Source organism: Sus scrofa, chromosome 5 (assembly GCF_054392235.1).
Source record: "Sus scrofa isolate SSC_HxYL_T2T_F1_AM1 chromosome 5, Sscrofa_HxYL_maternal_Yorkshire_Landrace_v2.0, whole genome shotgun sequence".
Taxonomy (NCBI): domain Eukaryota; kingdom Metazoa; phylum Chordata; class Mammalia; order Artiodactyla; family Suidae; genus Sus; species Sus scrofa.
Window position 1 is genome coordinate 2,668,199 of NC_139387.1, and position 26,562 is coordinate 2,694,760.

Consider the following 26,562-nt stretch of genomic DNA (forward strand, 5'->3'; position numbering starts at 1 on the left):
GAGGACAGCTGGCCAAGAAGTGGTGGCAGCCTACGGGGGAGGGGGGCTGGAGCTGATGGGGGGGAGGCAGGGGAGAGGGGGCTGGAGCTGATGGGGGGGAGGCAGGGGAGAGGGGGCTGGAGCTGATGGGGGGGAGGCAGGGGAGAGGGGGCTGGAGCTGATGGGGGGGAGGCAGGGGAGAGGGGGCTGGAGCTGATGGGGGGGCAGGGGAGTGGGGGCTGGAGCTGATGGGGCGGGGATAGGGCACAGTGGGGAGCCGGATCACCGCAGGAAAGGGACTGGGGAAGCAGGTCAGAAGAAACCGGGCGGCACCCACCGCAAAACCCGCCCTTGGACGTCAGCCTCCTTCCTGCAGACCAGCTTGCCTAGCAAGCACGTGCACACACACGCACGCACGCACGCACACCCCTGCTCACGGGTCCAGTCCAGGGTCTGCAGGCACAGGGAACACGCACTCCAGGCCCCACAGGCCCAGAGCGGCTCCTGTGTGAGCAAGTGGAACCCAAGGACACTGCAAAGACGAGCGCTTACAGGCCGGGCCCAGTTAACCAAGCAGCACTTGCCTGAGCCCTGACGCCCGTGACACAAGCCACCACCTGGTGGGTGGCCTCGCAGAAGCACCAGGGCAGCCAGGGGCTTCTCCAGACGGCAGCCTTTCCCAGAACACCTCCGAGCATCACGCACGGGCTCAAGACCTCAAGAGGCGGCCTCAGCAGGACCGTCCATTTCTCCCCAGGAGAGAAGGAGAAAGCAGATCTCCAAACAGGTTCGGAGGCCGCTTTAGAGATGAGCGAGCTCCAGAATAACGACCTGCCCCCCTCCCTCCAGGACCCTCCCTGCCCTCCTCCTGCCCCTCCCTGCCCTCCTCCCTCCCCTCCTCACTCCTGCCCTCCTCCCCTCTCTGCCCCTCCCCTCCCTGCCCCTCCTCCCTCCAGGGCCCCTGCCCTCCTCCTCCTCTGTCCCTTCTCTCTGATTCGGAGCACAGAGCCTTGCAGCACTATTACTGGAACTCTAAAACTCCTGCAACCTTTTGCTAAACTATTCCCATCTGGGCCACGCCCATAAAACCTCAGCTTTCCTAACCAGCTCATGAAGTTACATTCCTTCAACAAAGTGCCAGAAAGTCCTGACATCAAAGCTGCCCTTCCCCTTCCACCCACGCAGAAATGGGGCAGCGGTTTCCATAGAAAGCTGTTTTCGTCCTCGTGTACGCTGCCTGTGACAGGGACGGAGGAGGAGCGTTCCACAGGTGGGGTACCAGTCCCAGGAGGGGACCGGAGACAGAGAGGGGAACCAGGGGGCTTCGGGAGACCACGGCACGTTAATAACTGCTCAGGAAACCACCAGAATGGAGCAGCTTGCTAGTTAAGCCATATCTAAAGCCACCGATAGCAGACACGCCTCAGGTCATTCCAGCAAAGACAGCCGTTCGGCCTGCACTCAAGCTGGCGAGACAGGGCTCCTCGGGGCCAGGACGGAGTTTGGGGGAGACGACCTTCCGCGGAAGGAGACGCTCCTTAGACGGAAACCTGAGATGCGTCAGCATGTGTGGCACATGCTACCACCCTTCCTTCCGCGGATTCCATCAGCACCCTGACAGCCCAGGGTGACCTCACAGGGGCACATTCTCCCGGACCCAATACGGAGAAGGAGCTCGTGACGTCAGCCTGACGTCGACCCACGAGAGAGGAAGGGGTGGTCTTTGCTGACCCCCACTCTCCTTGGAGGATAAACCCGCAGCCCGCCTGACCCTGGGGGCGAGGCGCCTCACCTGCCTGCCTGCATCTCTCCCAAGCGTCCTGTCTTAATCCACCTAGTTCTTGGCTGTCACCCCGTCTCTCGCTGAATTCCTTCTGCAGGGAGACACAAAGACCTGAGCCTCAGGAGGCCCAGACACCGGGTAAGGGATTCTAATTAAAAAAAACACCAGTTCAAGTCCCAATCTGGGTTCTGGCTGGGTTCAAGTCAGAGGTGTTTTTGATTTCACCTTCAATAAAATCCTCAGAGTCCCTGCACAGTCGCAAGCCCCCAGATTCCTTCCCCAGGAGGAGAGAGGGCCCTGGGGCCTGTGGGCACCTCTCCCAGTGGCCGCTGAGGGGCCGCGGTGCCCAGAGACCCGCGAGCCTAACAACGGCAGTTCTCAGACGTCCTGCCTGAACAGCCTGGGAATTCCTTTGAGGCCGTCGCACAAGGCCTCTAAGCTTTCGAGAGAAGGATGGCTACACACAGGTTCCAGAGTCTCAGCTACGACCACCAAGGCTCTGCTGTGAAGGACTGACCATTTCAACCAGGAAACCACAGGACGAACCCCCTCGGCGGCTGCAGGAAGCCGAAGACGGGATTCACCAAGCCGCACAGACCGCCCGGCTCCCTCTGGTCGTTGCTGCTGCTGCCGCTGTGTTGGACCGCCGTCCAGACAGAGCACCTGTGACGGCGTCCCCTGAACCGCGTCCCCAGAGGAAACCCATTCCTGGGCCTCCTGAACTGCAGCGCCGGAGCCGACGGGCGCGAAACACAACAGATGGGAGTGAACCCTTTCTAACCGCCACCAAGAGATGACGACTGCCTGCCAGGGGCACAGGGCAAAGACAGCGCGACTCGCAGCTCCTCCAACGCAAAGAACCAAAAAGAACTGAATGAGGCTCCAGGACAGAGAACTGCAGGTGCAAAGAACCCCCAAGAGCCTCCAGCAAACCCTCCCTGTGACGTGAAGGCTGAGAAGCCAAAGTGCCGTCACATCAGCAAAAACCGCAACTGGGACGAGGGAGTTGAAAAAGCAGCTAAATACACTGAGCCAGAGGCAGGATCACTGGACGGACCGTGTGGGACGTCACGAGATGGGAATCGGGCACTAACCCTTAGATGAGCCGAGGAGAATGGAGTCGAGCCTGGGCACGACTCCGTCTCACGAGGTCGCTCCATCGTTTCCCAAGCCGGGGGCCTCGCGTGGGAAGACGGTGCCCGACGGAGCTTCCATGACCCTGGCACGGCAGGGGCAGGAGGCGTCGGCCACGCTGCGTGTGCCCTTGGACCGCAGCCCAGGAGTGCGCGGCCACGTCTACACGGAGCAGAGGACGGCTCCTCTCGCCGCACGCTCAGTGGATCAGCAGCCGGGCTCGCCGGGCACCTGAGGACGGCGTGTCTTGGCTCCACGCACACCATGGCTGGCCGGCGGGGCCGCAGACCCACGCTCGGTTCCGCTTGGGATCACGCTCTCAACGCTCCATTCATTAATTTAACAAACTATCAGGAGAATATGCTCGGAGCGGGCGGGGATTCTCTCTCGGCTTTCATGTAATTCCACTCCGCTACTGCAGTTCCAGAGTCAGCACAGCGGAGGGGGAATGAGTTGAAGGATGAAGGTAGAAGGCGTTTCAAAGCCCCACTTAAACACAAAAGCATCATCTACAACGGCCGAGGACACACTGTAATTTTCCTATAATATTAAAGACGGTATTTCCAGACTTGGTAATTAATTGGATTCCGTGGAGAAATTACGCCGGCATCCTTGAGAGCAAAATGATGTGCAAAGGCAGGGAGCGGCGAGCCAGGGGACGGCCACAAAGCACCCGGCCGCCGCCCACAGGACGACAACCAAGAGCTGCCTGCTTCTCGGACGCACTCACCGCGTCCTGCACAGAGACTGCACTGAATTCTGATTACATCGCCTTCATAAAGGATCGGAGCGGCTCCTGCTCCAGAAGGATGCACGGCAGGGGTGAGCGGGGGTGAGCGGGGGCTGGGCGGGAGGGCACCTGGCACGCCGGCCGCCGCTGACCGCCACCCTCCCGTCCCCGCCCGGGAGCGGGGCGCTGGGCGCGCTGGGACTCACCATCGATCCGCCGCACCAGCTCCTCCAGCATTTTCACCTTCATCTGGATCCCAGGTTGGGCAAAGGTGTAGTTGTCCTGAGGGAAAAATAACAACGAATGTCATACACGTGGAAAATAAAAACACACCTTCCAAAGGGGCAAATGCGGACACAATAAACTCACAATGGGATCGGCGCACACACTGGGCTGCCAGACGCCGGCCTGCAGGGTGACGGGCTGCCCCTGAGAAGGTGAAGTGCAACACTTCCCAGGCCAGAGGGGCACCTCCAACGGAGCGTTTCTGAATGCAAATGTGGGTATTTACCTCTAAATTGAACAAACAGCTCAAGCCTGCAAGCGTCTGCTGGAAACGGCGCCTGGCCAGCACCGCAGGGGAGCTGGTGAGAAGCAGGGACCTGCCCAGCCCCGTGCCCACAGTGCCCGCATCGTCCCGGCCAAGGCCTCGGTCACTGTGTGAGCACAGAGGGACCGTGCGGCTTCAGCTGAAGGAGTCACAGAGCAGCGCGGGAAAGCAGGGGGGGCAGGGGTGGGGGGCCGGTCCTCAGTCAGAGACCTGGAATGAGGGCCTGCTCTGCTGCGCAGATGCAGCGTGACCTGGGCAAGCAGCCTCTGCTCCCGGCTTCGGCTTCCTCGTCTCTGGAGCAAGAACAATGAGGCGCCCTCGCAGGACGGCTCGGGGGCCTCAGGGAAACCTGTCGGCACCCAGGAAGGAGGGGCAGGCGCTCAGGAACAGCAGCCCCAGGGCACCCCCGGCTATGCCCCCCCCGGGGGGGTGGGGGAGACACACATCAGCCAGGGAGCAAGGAGGTGCCCACGGCCACCCCACCCCCACCCCCAACCACCCTTAGGGGCCTCGGCAGAGCTGGGGACCAATTCCAGAAGGAAGGTTTAGCTGGACTCCTGCAGCCACAGTCCTGCACCGGAGGACTGTGGGAGGGGCCGCCTGCCTCTCAACGGATTGAATCAGGAGCCGCTGCGACCCTCAACACCCCCTGAAAGGAGCTCAGGGTGGAGACCAGGAGTGAGGCCCCCTGGGCTCTGGGAAAACTGGCAGAACAGGTCTTCAGGTGATATTTTCAGGTGTCACGAGCCCATTCTTGCGTCTCCCTGTATCCAGAAAGCACTAAGGCCGTCACGGTGATGTCTGCTCCGCGTGACCAGCAGGGACCTTCTGCACCGTGTGTGTTGGCTGCCTGGCCCTCCCCCTTCGCCAAAATCGCACCCACACGGCCCTCCCCCGCCTCTCCGGAGGGTCTCTCGGTGCTCTCTGCACGCGGCTCAGGGCTCCCCATGCCCCCAGCAGAACTTCAGTCTAACTCAGATGTGGACGTGGTGTATCTGTTTTTAGTCGCCGGAGGCAGGATAATAACCGCTGATGACGTCCAGGGCCTGACTCCCAGAACCTGGCCGGGGAAGGAAGACTGGGAACCAACTGGCTGAAATGGGGAGGGTGGCCCCGGACGACCAGGGGTCCCTAAAGGTGGAAGAGGAGGCAGAAGAGTCAGCACCCCGCCACTGCGGGCCTGGATGGCGGACACAGGGGCCACCAGCCAGGCAAGGCAGGCTGGAAAGGCCGAGGGAGCGACACCCTCGCCAGAGCCCAGGAGGGACGCAGCCCGGCCCGCACTTTGATCTAACCCGGATCGGGCCCCCCGGCACCCCCTCCAGACGCACTTCAGCCTTCTGACCTCCAGGACCGTGAGACGGTCAATCGGAGTTGTTTCATGAGCCTAGGGTGAGCTTGTAGGGCCCTGGCGGTTCACAAAGGCTGCTGCTGAGCCGGGGCCAGAGAGGATGGCTTGTCCTCAGGGAGACACGGGACACTGGAAACAGCCCTCACGGCGCCACCCACCCCAGGATCTGCGAGGGGGGCCGCCGGGTGACACGGTGTGGCTGAGAGGACAAGCTCCAGGCCAGCAGCAGCGTCAGGTCAGCGGTCAGCGTGGAGGGCGCAGACTCTGGCACCATCAGCAGAGTCTCCGCGTTTAACACGGGTGTGGGTGTGCACGTGGACACACACACACACCCCTCCTGACTGGAGTAGGAGCAGCAGCCACTGCGACACACAACGAAAATGCCGACAAGGCAACAAACAACATCTTTTTTTCCCACCGAAATGGAAAAGGAACAGACTCCGACCTGACTTCTTGCTGAGATTTCTCCCAAGTGGATTTCAAGTGACAGGCTCTGGACTCCAACTGTCACGTCTCCTCAAGGACAAAACCCAGGACAGCTCTGTGCGGCCGACCTTGCTCAGCCGTCACCAGGGCCCCAGGTGCACTTGGGTGGGGAGGACGGGCCCTCCAGGGGACACCTGCCACGCGGCTTGGCGTGAGGGGTTCTCAAGATTGGGGGACAAGCTGGTGGGCCCTGCTAAACCTGGAACTGCTGAGTAGTGAGGCTGCCCCTGGTGGCGCGTGATGGACAGGACCTCTGGGCCCTGACAGGCCTGCGGGCCTCCCGGCGAGACCCCGGGCGCCCCTGCAGCCGAGCCCAGGCAGCGGCACAAGTGAAGGAGAACCCGTGAGCTTTAAGGTGCTGCAACCTCAACAGGCGAAGGAGGCTGCGGTTTGGGACTTGCACTTGGAAGGGTCAGCCTTTAAGACTGCAGTTCTCTCGGGAAACCGGGTAACAGAAGGAGACTGGCACTTGCACTGGGGGCGTGGCGCGCAGCAGCCAGAAGCTTAGACGGCGCCCTTCAGCTTGACGGCGGCATCTCTGATGAGCCTGGAGGGACAGTGTAGCTGGACATAATTAAAGATGGGACATAAACCAGAGTGGTTTTGCAGCCTGAGGTAGAGCTTGCAGATTACTTAATTAATGTTCCCTTCTGACAGCTTCCAAAGCTGTCGGGACTCTGCTCTGATACCCTCTCCCAGGGGTCCTAGGAGAACAAAGAAGCGGGTTTCACCGGGGCCCGGCCTGTCCTGATGGGCTGTGGCCTCCAAGGAAAGTCAAGCTCCTGGCCGGCTGGGCGGGGACCTGAAGGGCATGCCAACGGCCAGCCGGAGGAGTTGGAGGCAAGGCTTCCCAAGCCCGAGGGTGGTCTCCAAGGGGCGGAACGCCGCTGACGCCTCTCCTCTACTTTCTCCATCCCCAGAAATACTCCCGCAAGAGGCAACTTATCAACTGCTCAGCCTGGGAGAATACACAGCCAGTAGGTTCAGCCCTCCTTCCACCTCTCAGAACTGGCCGCTCCCCCTGGGAAAGCCCCCCACCGCCCCCGCAGGAAGACTGCTCCCCAGCACAGCTCTGATGCACGCGGGGGTGGGTCGGCCTGAATGATCCTGGGATTCAGTCAGCCACTGCATTTGCCTCTCACACTAAGGATTTCAAGTTTCTCATTTAGAAGAAATAAAAGTTATTCTATGGTCTCCATCTGCCACTATTTTGTTTTATTTCTCAATTTGTTCACATCCCAGATAGGGAAGATGGGTTCTCTTGAAAATCCAAATGATAAGAAATGAGGACACCTGAGAGCTTAAAAAAAAAAAAAAAAAAGAAAGAAATCTGTATTGAGAAAAAGGACCCAAAAAGATTGTCAGTCATGGCCTTGGCGTCTGGGTTTAGGCGGGGACAGAGAAGACCAGTCTTCGGAGGGCACTCGGCGTGGTCAGCGGGGGAGTCCAAGCTGAGCACGGCCCGCTCAGGAGCCAGAGAGCCTCTGAAGGGCACGCCAAGGTCATTGCAGAGCCAGGGGCAGAGCTGGGAGGTATGAGGGGGAACGAAAGCCCTGGGGCTCCAGGAACGGCCCCTCTGGCCTCCAGGCCTCCTGCCCCACCCTCCCCGCTCCTCTGACCAGAACAGCTCCTGCCCCCTCAACGCGGGGGCCACCCAGCACCCTGGCCAAACACGCGCCCAAACACACGCCTGGCACAGAAAACGCCTGCTGAGCAAATACATGAGCAGGCGGACAGAACAGGAATTCGATGAGAAGAATACTGCATGTTTATAGGGACATTAGTAGTGATGCTAGGAATGATACTGCAGTAGGAATGATACTGCAGTAGGAATGATACTGCAGGAACACTACCCTTCCTCTCCTCCTTTCAAACTGAAATTAGATTTCACGTCTTTAAGAAAAAGGTCGAATGCCTACAACCGACGGATCAGGGGAAGAGAGGAGGGCCTGAGGAGCACAGCACCTGTGGGACGTGTTTTGCAGAAGGAAAAGCCTGCAGCGGCAGGAAGAAATCAAAGGCAGCACCCTGGCTGTGTGCACACATCTTCTGAAGGAGCCGTTCGGAGACGAGCTGCAAGAGGCACGCAGATCAGCTCCACGGGAGGGGCCGCAGCGCCCCCTCTGAACCGTCCCCAACCAGCGAACTGAGGGCCTCTTCCACCTGTGACCAGGCCAGTGCCCAGGGCCAGAGGCCAGTCCCAGGCGAGCCCCCCACCCTTGCCCGGCCAGCTTCCCTCCGAGAAAGCCGCGTGCTTACGCTGAATCAGAGCAGCCTTCCCCACCCCCCGGCCTGCATCTGGGACCCGCTCAGCAACCTGAGGCCGCTGCAGGCGCCCTGACAGCCCAGTCAGTGCGAGTAACAGGACAGACGCGGCCACGGCTAGCTCGCCCGTCTGTGCAGGGAACGAACGCCGACCGGAGCCGCGGCGGTGTGGACGAGCAGGCCCGAGCCCGCCGAGCCCGCCGTCTGTAGGCCTGTTGGCCAGGTCGGCCCTCCCTCGGCCGGTGCCTGGGACCGAGGATCTGGGGCGTCCCCTGCTCCGCAATCAGTATGAGGGTCGACGGGCCTTGGCCGAGCACCGTGGGTCAGGCTCGACCCCATCTTTCGTGCTGCGAGCCTGGAGTCTGGGGCCCACCCGGGGCCAGGAGTCTCGAATGAGCGCCTGAAAGACAGTGACAACCCGTCACCAGGGGAGTCAAGGGTCTCCTGCGACTCCACGGGGCCGGACTCCTGGAAGTGAATGCCTGGCTCCCTCTGGGCCTTTCCCTGGCAGGTGCTGTCCCACAGGCCAGCACGGGAGGGATCACGGCCATGAGCACTGGGCGCCGAGTCCCGGGCGTCACAGAACCAGGGGCTGGTCTCGGGCCCCCAGCACGGACGGGCAGGAACCAAACCCAGGCCTTCTGCTCAGAGGCGACAGTCTGGTCGCTACGCAGGTCACGCAAATGCACGTGGAGGCTCACTGTGACCCCGGGAGCCCTGTGTCCCAGCACACAACGGGGCCCTGACCTGAGGACCACGCTGGGGACAGGAGGCCTAGGCCGAGGTGCAGAGGGAAGGGAGCCAGGCAGCCGTCGGGGGCCGGGCTCATGCCAGGAAGGGGACGAAGGCCGGGCAGTGGCGGGGCAGCGAGAAAGCCGGGCCTGCAGGGAGAGGCTGTCAGGGGCTGGACGGCCAGGCGGGGAGCGAAGGGCAGTCCCCAGCCGAGCCACGGCACGAGGCTAACACCGGGGACTGGGCGCCCCCGCGGCACGCGTCTGCACTTGGAGAGGACACAGCCGCCAGTCAGGCGACCAAAGCCAGGGTCTCAGCAAAATGACGACGGGCACGTCCCTCTGGAGACGGACGCAGCCCACGACCTCCATTGGCGGGCCTCCCGGCCCGAACGCGGGGCCTCACACTCCTACTGGCGCGTCCTCCGACGGGCTCAGGCTGGCACTGCAGTGAGGACGCCTCCGAACCCCGGTTACGTCACCCGCGTCACAGCGCGTCAGCCCCCTCCCCGCAGAGAGGCCCTGGTTCCGCGCGCCCTCCGGGTCCTCAGCGCCGCCTCTGGGAAGAGGCAGGAGGACGACGGGGACAGGGACAGAGCTGCGACACGCTCCTCGGAGGGAGCAAGAGCTGATCAGGCCAACTCCTCCCGCCCTCGCTTCCCAGACCTTCCGCCTCCTCCTCTGTAAACGGAGGGACAGGCGGCTCCCTCACGAGGTCGCGGGCATGGAGCGAGTTGCGGGACCTACGGGAACCCGGCCGCTCCACGGCCTCCACGGTGACACTGGCCACAGGACGGCCGCCCCGCCCGGCAGACGGCCGGCGCTCCTCCACTAACCATTCAGCAAAGGGGAGATGCTGGCCCTGCGTGCGGACACGGCCCGAAACACCGGCCAGATCAGGGACGGGCAGGCAAGCAGAGTCCCCTAACGAGACGGGGGGGACGAGAGCGACGGCTCACAAGCCCGAGGGAAAACAGGGGGAAACATGAGGCTCCCGGAGAGAGAGGAGCCAGTCTGAAAAGACGACACCGTGGGCCGGTGTGGAGGTGACGTCCAGGAGAGGCCAGACCGCGGGGACAGCGAAGAGTCCGGTGGTTGTGGCTTCAGGGCGAGGGGCGGAGGACAGGTGCTGAGGGCAGTGAAACCGCTCCCTGTGACACTGCGATGGTGGGCACCTGTCCTTATGCGTGTGGCCAAGCCCCCAGAAGGCGCAGCCCAGAGCGGAAGCCCTGGCATCACTGCGGGCTTGAGTTAATGATAAGTGACCGACGGTGGCTCATCCAGCGGAGCCAACGCACCTCCTGAACGTGCAAGATGTTAACAACCGAGAGAGCGCGCCTGCTCGCAAGGCGGGGATGGCAGAGGACATCTGAGTCCCCGGACTCCCGGCCCAATAGCTCTGTAGATCTAAAACCACTCAGAAAACAAAGTCCATTAACTGAAAACATACTCAACACACCCAGAAAAAGGCAGGAAAAAGGGAGGAAGCGAGATGAAATGCATAGGAAATGAATAGCAAAATGGCAGCGGAAACCCCAGCCATATAAACAATTACACGGCTGATGGGAACTAAACACAGACCAAAAGGGTAGGGAAGCAAAATCCAGCTGTCGGCCAGCCACGAGAAACATGCCTTAGATGAGACACAAACAGACCGAAGCTGGAAAAGCTGCTCCAGGAAATACCCATCGTCAGGCAACTGGAATGGCTACGTTAACACCGGACGAACTGGAATCCAGGACAGGGGAGCAAACCAGAAACGGAGGACTATTCCCAACAATAAACACATAAATCCAAGAACACACACTCGTCCGACAAGTGCACACCTCAGAATCTAGTAACTGAGATTCAGACAAGATGAAGCAAAGGGTAATAAAGCTACAGGAAGACGTAAGTCGACCCTTCTCCTTGGAAATCCCACAAGTCCCTACTCAGCAACTGACCGAAACACAGACGGAAAGTCAGTAGCGGGGGCAGAGAAGGGGGGAACCACGATTAACCAACGTGACCGACCAACACTCACAGAAACTCCCCAACAAAGCAGAACACATTCTTTTTAAGGACACAGGAAATATTCACCCAGACAGACTGTGACACAGATCTCAAGACGGCTGTCAAGCGCCAACATTATTAACCATCAAAACTTCGGCTTAGTTTCTAGTTTCTCTTTCTTTTTCTTTTTTTTTGTGTCTTTTTAGGGCCGCACCAGAGGCACATGGAGGTTCCCAGGCTAGGGGTCTAATCGGAGCTGTAGCCACTGGCCTACACCACAGCCACAGCAACACGGGATCCGAGCCGCGTCTGCGACCTACAGCTCACAGCAACGCCGGATCCTTAACCCACAGAGCAAGGCCAGGGATCGAACCCGCAACCTCGTGGTTCCTCATCGGATTCGTTAACCACTGCGCCACAACGGGAACTCCCAGTTTCTAGTTTCTATAGACATTAAAAGAATTGGGGGATGTTGTAAACAACAGTATGTCAATAAATTAGACAACAGGAGCTCCCGTCGTGGCACAGTGGTTAACGAATCCGACTAGCAACCACGAGGTTGCGGGTTCGATCCCTGGCCTTGCTCGGCGGGTTAAGGATCTGGCGTTGCCGTGAGCTGTAGGTCGCAGACATGGCTCGGATCCTGCGTTGCTGTGGCTCTGGCGTAGGCCAGCGGCTACAGTTCCGATTAGACCCCTAGCCTGGGAACCTCCATATGCCGAGGGAGCAGCACAAGAAAAGGCAAAAAGACAAAAAATAAATACATAAATAAATAAAAATAAATTAGACAACTGCCTAAAATGACCCAATTCTCTGAAATACACGAATTATCAAAACTGACAAGAGAAGAAAGAGAAAATCTGAAGGCTCACCCTGAGGAGCAAGCGAATTTATAGTTGAAACTTTCCTACAAAGTTCCGGGTCGAGATGGCGTCACAGTTGGACGCTACCAAATGCTTACGGAAGAAAGGACACCAATCTCACACAGACAGAGAAAGGACAGGAGCATTTCGTGAAATCACCACTTCCCTCAGGAGACGTCAGAAGAGAAGGGAAGACAACGCAGTCACCCCTCAGTATACACGGGGGTGGCTCCCAGAGCCCCCGGGGACACCAAAGTCCACAGATGCTCAAGTCCCATAATCGGCCCTCGGTGTCCAAAGTTCCACATTAGCAGATTCAATCAACCCCAGAACACGTAGTATTGCGATGTATTTATTTGAAAAAAAAAAAAAAAGCAAACACATCTAAGACGACCCGCATGTCCAAAAACCTACATTGTCAAGGGTCAACTATATTCCTCATGCACAGAGATGCAAAAATTTTTTCTTTCCTTTGTGGCCATGTCCATGGCATGTGGAAGTTCCCAGGCCAAGGATCGAACCTGTACCCTAGCAGCAACCGGAGCCACAGGAGCGACAACACAGGATCCTTTAACCACTAGGCCAACTGGGAACTCCCGAAAATCTTTTAAAACATGTTACCAAAGAGAACCCAGAAACACATAAAAAGGCTAATATCTCACGACAAGGAGGGGTTTCTGTCAGGAATGCAAGTTGGCTTAACATTAAAAATTAATCAATGTCCTCCACAGCATTAACAGAGTGAGTAAGAGAAAATCACACGGCCATCCAGCTCAGCAGAAGGAAAGGCATGTGACAAAATACTTTTTAAAAGTCTCAGCAAACTGTGATCTGTCTTCCGGAAGATCTTCTTCCACTAAGTCTTACAAATTCTGTACCTAACCTCTTGGCCCACTACATACCGGTACGCCTAAAATTTAGAGGCCTCTCAAAATACACCAGAACGCTCACTAAAAGCACAGGCTCCTGTCTGTGGAACGTGCCCCATCGACAACCATCGTAACATCGGGCATCTACGAAAGCCAACAGCCGACCTCAGACTCCACGGTGAGAGCCCGAAGGCGTCCTCCTTCCTCACCAACATCCGAAGGAGGTAAAAATGCCTGCTCTCGTCGCGTCCATTCAACACGGTACGCGAGGTCCTTGACAATGTAAGAAGGCAAGAGAAGGAACTAGAAGCCATGTATAGTATACGGAGAGGAGTAAAATGCTGGTCACGTGCAGGTCACATGATTGCACAGAAAATCCGAATGCATCTACCGAAAGGCTCCTAGAACTAACAGGTAAATTCAGCAAGATCATCAGAAACCAGGTGGGGCATGCTACATCTTTCAGAAGTGGCCGCAACAGTGTCTCTCACCACGAATGCCCTTCGATGTGCCTGGCCACTCACCCCTCAATCAAGAGATGGAATCTAATTCCTTCTCTTCCAATCTGGGTAAGCAGGTGCCTGCTTCACCAAGAGAGTCGAGTGGAAGTGATGTTATGTGACTTCTGAGGCTCAGTCACAAAAGAGGCAACTTACACTTCATGTTCTGGAAGTCTTACTGGGAGCCTTGAACCATGAGGTCAGAGTCATAACGCCGGGAGGACAATGAGCCACGTGGAGAGGCCACGTGTGGGCAGCTCGACCAGGCTCAGTCTGAGAGGCACCCAAGCCCAGACACCACCCCTTAACAGTGGCACTGCAGACGGCCCTGGTCCCTAGGTATCAACCTGCGCCAGCCTTCGAGCCTCCCCACTCGAGGCGCCAGACACCTGTGGGGCACGGAGAACAATCCATAGCATGCTCTGACCAAAATCCTGCTCACAGAATCTGTGAGAATAAAAACACTGGCTTTAAGTCTGGAAGCTTTGGAGTAATTTGCTTATACAACAATAGGAGCTGGAAAACTATTAGTTTACCAAAATCAACTGTATTTGTATAAACCAACAGTAAAAATCAAAAAACAAAACTTATCAACAAAACTATACCATTTAAAGTAGCATAAAAGGAAAAAAAACCTAAACTATCTAGAATTACATTTAACAAAAAGTGAGCAAAACCCACACACTGAAAACTATAAAACGATGATGAGAATAACTAAAGAATATTTAAATTAATTTTAAAATATACAATGCTTATGGATTAGAAAAAATCAATATTGTTAATACTGTTAATTCTGGGAAGATTGGCACCTAGATTCAATGGAATTCCATTCAAAATCCAAGCTCCTAAGGCTTTTTAGGAGTCCTTCCAAAAAGGTAGGAAATGGCAAATGATAAGCTTTATATAAAAAGGTAAAAGGACCGGAAATACTCAAGACAATTTTTTTTTTAAAAAAAGAATACACTTGGAAGACTTACCCTGCCCAATTCCAAGAAAAGCTACAGTAATTAAGACAGTATGGGAGTTCCCGCTGTGGCTCAGTGGGTTAAGAACCCAACTAGTATCCATGAGTACGGCGGTTCGATCCCTGGCCTCGCTCAGTGGGTCAGGAATCCAGAGTTGCCGTGAGCTGTGGTGTAGGTCGCAGGTGCATCTCGGATCCCGCGTTGCTATGGCTGTGGTGTAGGCCAGCAGCTGTAGCTCCGACTCGACCCCTGTCCTGGGAACTTCCATTTAAAAAAAAAAAAAGACAGTATGTACTAGTGTAACAATTAATAGATTAACAGAACATAATAGAGTGTCCAGAAATAAACACACGCTTATGTAATCATCTGATTTTCAGAAAAGTGCCGAGCAGTTTACTCTAAAAACAAAACTGTTCTCAACAAACGGAGCTGTGTTAACTAGGAAACGCATATTTTAAAAACGAACCATGATGCCTTCCTCACGCCACACAACACTAGAAACCTTCTAGAAGACGAGCACAGGAGGACACCCTGGCGTGGGGGGTAGGCGAAGGATTTCTAGTTAGGGCACAAGAAAGCGTTACCGCAAAAATAATAACAAATTAGGTTTCTTCAAAATTAAAATCTCCGACTCCTCAGAGGACACTGTTAAAAAACAAACGGACAAGCCACAAACATGGGGGATTCTACACGCACACGCGTGCGTGCACACACGCACACACACACAGGCTAACTTTCAGGCATCATCAAGACAGGGAAACGCTACGCTGCGGCGGACGTGGGGCTCACGGCTGGCGGCTCTGTGAAGCAGTGCGACCAGCTTGGTAAAACATCTGGACGCTTTTCATCAACACCAAGCACCCCCCACGCCCTGACCGGACAGGCCCACTCCCAGGCACTGACCCCAGAGGACGGAATGCACAGCAACGGCAGGGTGTGTGTGTGCATGTTGCAGAAACTCCCCCCTCAACAGCCAGAGACTGGACACAGCCTGGCCTCCTGGCAGCTGGACGCTGCTGAACCACCAGTGACGGAGTCGCGGACAGAGCACTGCATCGTGGCTGAAAGGAACGGACCATTCATCCCGACAACACAGATTTCGCTGCTGTCACTGCTACTTGCAAACCGCGTCGTCTTCATCTCCGTCTTTCGATTGGCGCTTGTAGCTCCTCCTTCATGAAGCTTCTGCCGCAGCCCAGTAGGCCACACACCTAACAAACTCTGCCACGACACTGCCAAGACTCCTTTGTCTCATGCACTGGAGCTCTGGCACCACGGCGCTCAGATCCTTCACCCCGGCGTGGCCCACTGGGCCCTGAGACAGGAGATCCGAGGCGGGCCTGGCGCTCTGGCCATCCATCCAGGCAGGGCACCGTCCACCCCGGGCAGGGCGCCGTCCATCCCAGGCAAGGCGCCAGGCCAGCTCCCCAGCCCCTCAGGCTGCTCCGCTGCTCTTTCCAGGGGAGACTCCTGATGTGACAACAGAAGCCAGGCCGGGGCCACCAGAGCATCCTCTCTGGCACCTGCCGGAGCAAGAGCCTGGCCCTCCGTTGTCTTTCTGGGAGCTGGGTGGGGAGGTAACACCAGCCCCAGGTCTGGCTGAGCGGGAGCCTTCGGGGACCCCGGGCCACTCCCCTTTCTGGAGCAGAAACCCTCTCCCAGCTCCCTGCGCAGGGCTCGGTCCCTGTGACCACTGCCCCTCTCCTCTCACTGGCTGACGCCCAGCAGCTGTACGCAAGGGACCCTGACCCCACCCCAAAGACAGAGTCACCCCCAGCCCCCGACTGGTCGCAGGTCTGGTCGGTCCCGCCCTTCTTTGCTGGGGTCACTGCACCACCAAGTTTCAGGCCTTTTCTCTGACAGGTCCCAAGATGACACAGCCACCTTCCCCAGGACTGCCGTCACCTCCACGCCACCAACCAGTTCTTAGAACTGAGCGATTCCCCCCCAAGGAAAGAAAATGCAAATGACTAATTATAAAAGGCAGTGGTTCCTTTCCAATCCAAGAGGCTGTCCTGCTACGTAATGAATCTGAGAGTAATAGGACGACTTCAAGGCGGGCAAGTGTGCAGCCGTAACTCAAGGGGGACGGCTCGCCGACACCCCTGGCGTCCTGCTCCTGGTGAGACGGGAGGCTGGCAAAAGCCCACGAATAGTCCTCGAGAAGCCGAGGTGCTCGCTGGCCTGGAGCTGGAACTGGACACGGCTCCAGCCCCGAGGAGAGCAGGCAGGGCCCCCCGAGCCCACCAGCAGAAGGCATTAGAACACCCCGCCTAGGGAGTTCCCATTGTGGCGCAGTGGTTAACGAATCTGACTAGGAACCATGAGGTTTCGGGTTCGATCCCTGCCCTTGCTCAGTGGGTCAAGGTTCTGGCGCTGCCGTGAGCTGTGGTGTAGGTCGCAGACACGGCTCGGATCCTGCATTGCTGTGGCTGTGGTGTAGGCTGGCAGCTACAGCTCTGATTCGACCCCTAGCCCGGGAACCTCCATATGCCGCAGGAGCGGTTCAAGAAATGGCGGAAAGACAAAAAAAAAAAAAAAGAACACCCCGCCTCGGCCCTAAGGCCCACGGCTCGTGGAAGGGTCCTGGGTAAGGAAAACAGCCCAGCAGCTCAGACGACCTTCTGGGCCCGAACCTCCAGGGACCAGGGCAGGGCTCACCACCTGGACGCCTAATGCCACACATGCCTTGCTTCGTCTTTTAAAAAAGGCCGTTTCACTGAAGCATGTCCCGGATGACAGAGGAAAAGCACCTCGTCGTGTGATCGGGGTCGTGCTGGATCTCGACCCCTGCTGAGCCGACCCTGTGGACGTGCCACGGGGAAAGCGGGAGGCTGGCGCAAAGCTCGGGGCCGGGCGCCCAAGAGGCGGTGACTCCTGCCGGGAAGGCTGTGGTGCTGCTGCTTGGGCTCCGAGCAGACGCGGGTGTACTTTTCCAGAAACATTGTCTGGACCTGAAAGACCAACAGGCAAGCTGGATGTTCAAACCCGTGTACCTGACAGCCACCTTCTCAGAAATGAACAGTCAGCCTGTCGCCTCCAGAGACTCAACGGATGGGGTCTGTTGCCACTAATACCTGACCTTTGAAGCCCCAAACCTGAGCCATGGAGGACTTTTATCCACCACGCTGGGCCTGACGGTTCCTTAAGTGATAGGTTTGACAGTGCAGCATAAAACACGTCAATATTTAGGCGTATCTTCCAACGGCCGATGTCTGATGGCACAGAATCACACGTGCGCGAAAGAGCCACTCCAAGTGTGAGACGGGCCGAGGGGTTTTCCTGTGACCGAGCCCCACGTGGCCATGGACACGGCTTCGGATTCCCAGGGCGAGCGGCCCTGAAGAACGTGCCACCTGCCGGGCTGTGAGGCGGGTCACGAGGAGACCACCCACAATTATCCGACAGGGCTGGGAGAACACACCCTCCCTTTCCCACCCCGTACCTGCTCGGGGCTGGGTTTTCGTCACGGAGTCCAACCAAAAAGATGTACTTCTGCAAAGCCGACTGTGCACAGAGGAGACGGCAGCCGCCTTCTATCAAGGCAGATGTCAAAGGTTTGGCTGAAAAGTAAAACCGGGCCTTTTTCTCACCAAGCAGTTTTGTTTTGGAAAATATCCATTCACCATAAGACTACCTTACATATAAGCGCATACAGTGGGTTTATCGTTGTTGGCTTTTTTTTTTTTTTAAGGAGAAAAAGACCGTTTTATTGCTTTGCAGGGCAAAGGGGGCCCCAGCAAACTAACGCCTTAAAGACTGTGCCCCCGGGAAGGGGTTAGGAGGTGGTTTTACAGTTTGAGGAGCAGAAAATAGGGCCGCAGATAAGGATCACGGTAGAGGCCAGCTTGCACTGTCTTTCCTTTTTTTTTTTTTTTTTTTTTTTTGTCTTTTTGCCATTTCTAGGGCCGCTCCTGCGGCATATGGAGGTTCCCAGATTAGGGGTCTAATCAGAGCTGAAGCTGCCAGCCTACACCACAGCCACAACAACGCCAGATCCGAACCGCATCTGCAACCTACACCACAGCTCACGCAATGCCAGATCCTTAACCCATGGAGCGAGGCCAGGGATCGAACCCGCAACACGATGGTTCCTGGTCAGATTTGTTAACCACTGAGCCACGAACTCCTGCACTGTCTTTCCAAGCTGGTGGTCGGTGGCCCCAGGACTGGTTCTGGCAGTCCATCTTCTCCCCAGAATGAAGAACGCTTCGAGTAGCTCTTCCATGTGTGGGGGGTTTAGTTCTACAGACAAGATATCTGTGTGATAATTCAGCTACTGGCCACCTGCTTTTGGAAATTCGGTGCACCCAAGCACTGTCTTTCTTGCTCACCCCTGTATCTGTGGACCCCGGAACGATACGAGGGGCTGGTTCTTTGCGCCTCTGCGCAGAAGGACTTCAGCGAGAAACAAAGAGATAGGCGAGAAATGGACTTACAGACTGGACACCTGTGAGCGACGCACGCGGGCAGGCAAGGAGGCGCTGCCTATCCCTGTCATTTTAAAGTGAGCTCCTGAACTGTCTTTAAGTAACCATTTGAATTCCCAAACAAGAAGTCCCCGTGGAATCGGCGCCCTGAGTAGAGGCTCTTTGACTCCAGGTCCCGGGACGCAGAGCTGAGGACCTCAGCGCAGGACCCCCACGTCTTGTTCCTGGACGGCACCTGGGTTTCCCCGGGCCTGGCTCTCATCCTACTCTTAGGCCTTGCTGGGCAGGAAACCCTGACTCTTGGCACCCCCGATGTGACGGCTGCCCTCGGTTTTCCGGGTCAGCCGAGGACTCATCCTTCTGGCTCCCAGGCCTCCCGCGCTCATCCCGCTGGCACCCTCCAGACGGCGTCTGTGCCACAACACCACGCTGCCCAGGCATTTTCTGGGGGCAGGGGGGTGTGGGCTTGTTCTTCCTAGTTTGCAGTGGTGCTGGGACCAGAGCCACCTCTGCCACCGGCCACAAAGCCTCAGGGACAGTGGGGGAGCCTCAAATGCAGCCACTCCCATCCAGGCTACCTGAGGGCGAGCCCGTGAGGAACATGCTTTCTGCTGCCAGAAACCCTCTGGCCAAAAGGAGCTCATCCCACGTGTTTTAGCTGGAGCAGGTGGCCACGCAGGCTTCCGGGAGGGCGTGTGGGTCCCGCACAGGCCATGTGATCACCGGGGCGCAGGGCTGCCCTGCTGCGAGGCTGGACCCCACCAGGAAGCTCTGACGCCCAGAGACGCTGCCTAGTGCTGGGGTCACCTCCCCCCAGCCCCCCAGTCCCAAGGGGCCCTGTCACTGCCGAGTGAGCCCCGCTGCCCCCTGCGACTCCGCCTCCCTCCCTGGCCCCCTGGGGCAAAGGCAGGACTGTCACCACCACGTAAGACCTGAACTCCACAAATGCGGCAAATGGGAGGGCGGCTGGAGGGGCTGCCCCAAAACAAAACTGAAAACGAGTCTGTTTGCTGGTGTCCCTGCCAGGTGCGCCGATGACAGGGGGCCTGAGCAAGCTGCTGCGGCAGGAGGGGAGGGCGGCCGGGGGCGAGGTCGTGGAAGAGCCGACACCGGCCCAGCCGACGCCGGCACGGAGCACTGGGGCCCAAGGCGGGAGCTGACGCCACGGCCGGTTTTCCCCTCGGTCTTAAATCTGCACAGGTCCCCCACTCCCCCAAACTGAGAATGGTGACACTGCTCGTGAGAAGTCCCCTGGAGAGCGGACGGGGCCGGCAGGGATGGCCTGGTCTGAGGGGATCCCAGGAGAGCTCCCCAATGCCCCGCACACCCGTCGAGGGTTCGCACCCCTGAGGACCTTGTGGAATCTACTGGAGCCCCGGGGAGAGAGAAGGCGGCTGCTGCGGGCCCGCTGTGCACCAGCAAGCACTCGTCAGAGAAGCCTTACAAGCAGCACCGTGTCGGGAACCGTTTCATCAGACAACACATCTCAGGTGACAAATGAAAAGCCAGCATCGATTTCATTGTACAGCTGATTTTATTTACAAATAGAAGCCGGAGAGTCTTGTATTTAAATGGCAGGCGCTCCATCACTCCTGATCAGGGAAGGGACATTTGAAATTTATAAACTTTCACATTATGATTCAATCTCTTTCCCAGGAAGGAAAAAACACCTTACGTTTTGGGAGCGAGACTAAGAAATATGAAAACAGGAGCTGAGGAGGGAAATGACACATGGATGTGGGGCCAACACACGTCGCCAGCGGGCGCATTTTTCTTTACCAGATACCAACCGAGTCAGGGGGAGACCTGCCGGGCTCTCGGAGCCGAGGGTCCCTTTCAGCCCCAGGAAGGGCTTCTACCACCTCTCGGTCGCGTCCTCAGTTACGTGAACACACACAGGATTTTTGCTTTGTGTTTTAGTTTTATGGCCACACCCACGGCACATGGAAGTTCCCAAGCCGGGGACAGAATCCGAGCCGCTGCGACCTACCCTGCCGCTGCCGCGATGCCGGACCCTTTAACCCACTGTGCCAGGCCGGGGATCAAACCCGCTCCTCCACAGTGACCAGAGCCGCTGCAGTCAGATTCTCAACCCACTGTGCCACGGCAGGAACTCTCCCTGCCGCCCCCCCGCCCCAGTCTTCCTCAGTAGAATCATTCTAGCTGATTTCCCCAAATTAAACCTGAGGGCCCCAATCTTTAGACTCCATCTCGGAAACGCCTACGTGGGCCACCTGGAATCCCGCAGCTTAGCTGAGACCTCTCCAGGTAGAGGTGGCAGGAACACCTGCCATGATGACAGCTGCAGAAAAACCAACCTGGTGGGAGACGCGTGAGACGCGTGCATCCCGTCACCTGTCCTCGGACTTCTTTCCCTGGGACGAGGGTCCTGGCAGAACGCGGCCTCCCACACACCCTCATCCCCTGGCAGCCATCTGTGCGACGGGCCACCCTCAAGGCAGGGACCAGAACGAGCCTGGGCTCGTCCCTCTGCGGGCAGGTCCCAGGTCCTCCTCCAGACCCCACGCACCCACGTGCGGGCCCTCAGAGCACGTCTGCAGCCTTTCGACGCCACGCATACCCGGCCCTCCGTCCCCCTTCTCCCCAGGCATGGGAGCAGCGCGGCGCCAAGGAGGCATCTAGAAAAGCTCAGTGGGGGTCAGATGAGCCCGGCATGGCCTGCAGCTGCCCTGAGGGCATCCCCTTCGCGGCCATCCCTGTGCACACTGGCCCAGGACTGCAGGAGGAAGCACTGCCCACTCCCGACCTGGGAGACCTGGCCTTTCTGGGGAAGCCCAGCCAGCAGCCTAGTGACCCCAGGTCCACCAGAGCCCCAAACCCCCATGGGGAGCAGGACGCCCTCCTGCTCATGCTTCCCTCTGGGACCCGGCTCGGCCACGGGTCCTTGAGCACCGAGATCCCTGACCCGAGACGGGCAGGGGGGCCAGCCGCTCACAGGCCTCTGTGTCACCCACGAGGGGCCGAAACCCTAAACCTGAGTCCAGGTACAGGGACAGTGAAACGGCCAGTCGACAACCCGCACCAGGGGGCAGAACCAGAGACCCCGGCAGCAGAGCCCAGGAGGTGGGAACCGGTGGGGATCGGACTCGGAGGGGGTGTCCCTCTGAGCCCCGCACGGCGCCCTCCAAGCAGCTCACGGGGGCACGCGTGCACCCACGGACAGACGGACAGACAGACACACGGAGTCACCCCGAGGAGCAGGAACTCCTCCAGAGGCAGAAACGGGGGCTGCAGACGGTAGCGGGTGGCCGCCCGGAGGCTCGGCAGTGGGCTGAGACCCCGCGCCCCGGCCCCGGGCCCGCGGGGGGGCTCTCACCTGGATGCCGTCCAGCAGCCGGCTCAGGCACCAGTACGTGTCGGCCTCCACGTTGCGCAGCACGTCCTCGGGCACGCGGGAGACGTCGGCCGTGTCCACGTCCTCGTCGTCTGTGTCGGGGGCAGAAGACAGGAGCCGTCACGCACGGGACAAACGAGGACCCGCGCTCTGCTGGCGGGACCCCGCCCCCGCCCAATTCTCTTGCCCCAGCCAGACGACTGCCTTCCTCCGCATCACTTAATGGTCTCAATTTTAATACCTAATTAGTTGCAGATAATTAACATTCTGAATCCTCTCCAATTAATTAACATAATTAATACATTGTAAATCATTGCTTCTCAGGCATTTCACATACTAACAAGAAGGAAGCTAAAATGCACCACTTGTTCCCAACCAAGATCTGGACGTTTTCTCCTAAGATTTTTAAAATTACGTTTCTAATATATTCACATATTCATGCTGTAATAATTCCCCGAACGACCTGTTCCCAAGGTTAGAGTTCCTGGGTAAATAATGCTATGCTCTGAGCAAACACCAAGAAAGCAAGAACACAGATGTGTTTGAAAGAAAGAATAGGCACCAGTACTCCAAATAATTTCCTCCTCCAAGGATAGAAAAATCTAATGAGAAAACAGAACTCGAAAGTTTTAAAATGCAAAACAGATGCCTAATTGAAATGGCTTATCACACATTTGAAGAAACTAATTCTAGATCCTTATAAAAACGGCTATCATCCAGCGTAACACTCATAAATGTTTAAAAAATTGTGTATCCTATTTTTTAAATTTTATTTACTTTGTTTTAGTTTGCAAATGTGCATCGCATCTTTGCAAGGAAAATGTTCTTTACGAAAAGAGGCATTTCAGCCCAGAATATATTTAGAAAGTTTTAAGTGGGTAAAAATGACGATAATTATAATAATAATAACTGCTGACATTTATCGAGCAGTTATTACATGCCAGGCACTTGTCTTCAAGTTTTAAGTGCATCAACTCTATTATCACCACCGCTGTACCCCTTGGAAGGTGGGGTGCAGAGAAACAAGGAGCCCAGCCAGGAGGTGGCCTGGTAAGGGGTCAGGAGGCAGACCCACCATCTGTCCCAGAAAACAGACAGCACAGTGTCGCGCCAACTAGAGCAGAGCTGGGTCCATTTTCCAGCCTCGGGGGACCGAGGCCACAATCACCAGGGCTCCGAGGAGGCGAAGTACTCCGTGCACAGACTCGCCTTCGAGGGCCTTCCGAGCATCGAGAGTCTTCCTCGGCGACAGTAAAAGGCAAACAGGCAGAAAACCTCCCCAGACCCGGAGCTCCTCCCCAGCTCGCAGGGCAGTGGGCTGGCCCAGGATGCAGCCGCTGCCCAGGATGCAGCCGCTGCCCAGGAAGCAGCCGCTGCCCAGGAAGCAGCCTCGGCGGGAGGCGGGCAGTAGCCTCAGTGATTTTTCTTCATCTGTTTAGCTGCTTATTATTTTATCCTGGGAAATGTCGGCGGCCCATTCGAGGTGTCATTTCTCACAACGGGCCATTTGTCACTCTCCGATGTAATGAAGTAATGGCATTTAACTCAGAGAGCCCCGCGCCAATCTGTCTTGGAAAAGTCGAGAGCATCGGAATGACCCTTATTGTCAGAGTGAGATAAATACCATCCTCCCAGGGAAAGCACTCCCACCCCGACAGAGCAGCTCAGAACATTCCAGAAGCCCCTGGCTGTGTTACAAGTCAGAGCGAGGGACGGGCCCAAGAGCAGAAAACACCGCCTCTGTCCCCGGCAGGGGCACAGGACACAGGCTGCTGGTGGTTCCCGGGAGTGCGGCTGGACAAGACCGCAAAAGAGCAGGTGTGGCAAGGCCCCACGGTGGGAGGCCAGCCTGCTAAGGACACAAAGGACCCACAGGAAGACGCCTCCTGTGGGCGGGCCGGCCGCGGGGTGGAGACCTTGGGACTCCAGAGCTGCACATTCCCACCCAAGCTCGCTGGCCGCCTGCTCGGCCCGGAGGGTGGGGGTGGGGGGGAGCGGGAAGAGGGGGCACCGCGGGCACAGCCCATGCCAAGCGGGACAGCTTCCCAGATGTGCTCCATGCTAAGTGACAGAGGCGAGGCCAGGAGGGAGACTGGTCAGCCCAGGAGCCAGGACCCGCAGGGCCACTGCAGACTCCCTAAGGCAACATTCATGACAAACACGTTACTTACAATCACAGAATGGAGTTCCTGTCGTGGCGCAGCGGAAACGAATCCGACGAGGAACCATGAGGTCACAGGTTCGATCCCTAGCCTTGCTCAGTGGGTTAAGGATCTGGTGTTGCCGTGAGCTGTGGTGTATGTTGCAGACACGGCTCACATCAGGCGTTGCTATGGCTGTGGTGTAGGCCGGCAGCTGCAGGTCTAATTCGCCCCCTAGCCTGGGAACCTCCATATGCCACGGGTGCGGCCCTGAAAGGACAAAAGACCAAAAAATAAATCAATTAATTAAAATTAAAATTAAATAACAGGATGGAAATCAAACCGTTTCATCAGAATTCGGATCCTACGTCTTGCTCGGGTCTTTATCACAGACGTTAACACTGGGGTGCGAAGGGCTCCTCCCCACGTTACCCACAACACCTCCCTTCAGGGACGAGGCCTGTACGCTGGGGACCCCAAGCTGAGAACACGTGCGCTCTGACCGCCAGAGGGGACTCAGAGCACCAGGGAGGATGGCAAGGGCACGGGGGGCGAGGGGGGCGTGGAGCAGAAAAGGCACGGCCACAGCCAGGGCAGAGGCGCGGCAGTCCCGAGTGGACCACAGCTGAACGCGAAGGCAGCGGGTGTGAAACAGACACGTAATTAGACATAATCTCACTTGTCCTCTTAGATCACAGAAAAGCTTTAGGGGGTGATGTATGCGTTTGCAAATTCTTTGAAAATGCAGCCCTGCTATATGATGGTTTAAAAAGCAATTTGTAAAATAAGCCCACTGCTATCAACAACTCCGTTTATGTCCAAACCCTCAGCTCTGCGATACACGCAGTAGAGATGCAGCCCCAGAGAGCAGGCCCCGAAGACGGCGCAGAGAACCCTCGAGGCCCGGCTGCGACCGGGAGGAACCATCACCTCGATTCCCACAGCGGGTGCAGAGCGAACAGAGCACCGATGCCCACAACGCAGCTATTTCTGCAACAGGGGAAAGGTTAAGCCACGGGCATAGTTTGACCAGAGTCTGACTTTTCTACAGATACATAACCGTAGAGCAGAAGCTCTCAAGGGCGGTGGTACCGTCCTTGCAAATGGTCCGAGAAGCTCGTGGGCTATTTAGGGGTCAGAGCGACGGGCTGGCATTCAGAGCGTGGGGCCAGGGCAGTCATCCTATGTCAGGCTGGGTGGGTGGGTGGGTGAGCAGTTCACTGGATGGGTAGATGGGTGGGTGGGTAGATACAGGCAACCATTTAAAGAACAGAAACCCTGACACTTTGCTGAGGGGACTCCGTCACTTACTTACCTGGGTCTGGGTTCCAACGGACAGAAAAGACCTACTTTGGCAAGAGAAGCATCGCAACTCAAAACCACAAACGCACAAAATTCCTTGGCCCAGCAAAACAACTCATGTTGCGATCAGACTGGAATGTTAATTCCGATGTACATGATGCTCAGGTCAAGGTCACGGGCTAATCCCGACGCGACGATGTGGGTGAAGAACCGCAGCCCACAGACACGGACGGGAGGACGGGACCCGGGAGACCAGGGAAGAGCAGGACGAGGTGCTCCCTCCTGGCGGCAGGACGGCCCCCGGCAGCCACGTCCAACTGTCAACCCCCGGCCCTGGCAGGGACCCCCGAGCACAAGGACCAGTCTTCTCTCACAAAGGGCACGCTCTGTTCCCCCCGCCCCCACCAGGCACACCCCCAAGCAGGGGTCTCAGCCGCACAAAGATGCGGCCCAGCGGAAGGCGCGGCTCCTGGAGCAGGTGGGCGGTGGGCGCAGCCGCAGTTCTCCTCCCGCAGCCCTGGGCTCTGAGCCCGCGTGGACAGGACCTCGGGACATGACAGGGTGGGACGGAACCAGAGAGGGGAGGGATGTTTCTGTATCTTCCGTGACCCTGTTTTCATCACATCATTTTTGCAAAAGAAAAAATTCTAATCTCATTCTCTTGGCTTGAACGGATCTTCACAACGCTGTGAACAGGAGTTTTCACTGATGAAAACGCTATTGGTGGAACTGCGGATTGATTCTGTGAGCCTGTATCGGGTACTTGGAGGTGCGAGACACGGCAACCGCGGGCCCGGAGGAGGGTGAAGGAGAAACCAAGCATCGGCCTGGAGCTGGAGGGAGAAGGGACGGGGTCGGCCGGTTCCCTCCTGCCTGTCGTCCTCACGGATCCCGGGGGTGACCCGATTGATTTCCAGGAGGAGCGAGTCACGCAGCCGTGTCTGGGAATAAAGAAGAAGCCACGTGGAAGGAGAGCGGTGACAAGGACAGGCAGAAGACCAGGGCGTCTCTGGGCCCCGGGGAGACGAGAGCAGGGGAGTCGTGGCATCTGAATGGGGCCCGGGAAGCCGCTGCCCGGAGCACGCGGTGACGGGAAGGAAGGCGACAGGAGGGAGGCCTTGGGCAGCAGGGCCAGG

At 57.5% G+C, this 26,562-nt stretch overlaps 1 protein-coding gene across 10 annotated transcripts in view; it reads right to left on the reverse strand.

Moving 5' to 3' along the window:
* Nucleotides 1–26,562, reverse strand: part of TBC1D22A (TBC1 domain family member 22A) — a 319,360-nt gene that overhangs the window by 147,978 nt on the left and 144,820 nt on the right. For 6 of the 10 annotated variants that reach the window (XM_085025349.1, XM_085025350.1, XM_085025351.1 and 3 more), the window contains 2 exons: nucleotides 21,966–22,075; nucleotides 3,833–3,908 (listed from right to left, as the gene is read on the reverse strand). In XM_085025349.1, coding sequence (XP_084881475.1) covers nucleotides 3,833–3,908; nucleotides 21,966–22,075 — 186 coding nt within the window. Of the gene's footprint in view, nucleotides 1–3,832; nucleotides 3,909–21,965; nucleotides 26,368–26,562 lie in introns of those variants that run through there. The other 4 variants (XR_014845567.1, XR_014845568.1, XR_014845565.1 and 1 more) reach the window with 4 other exon arrangements.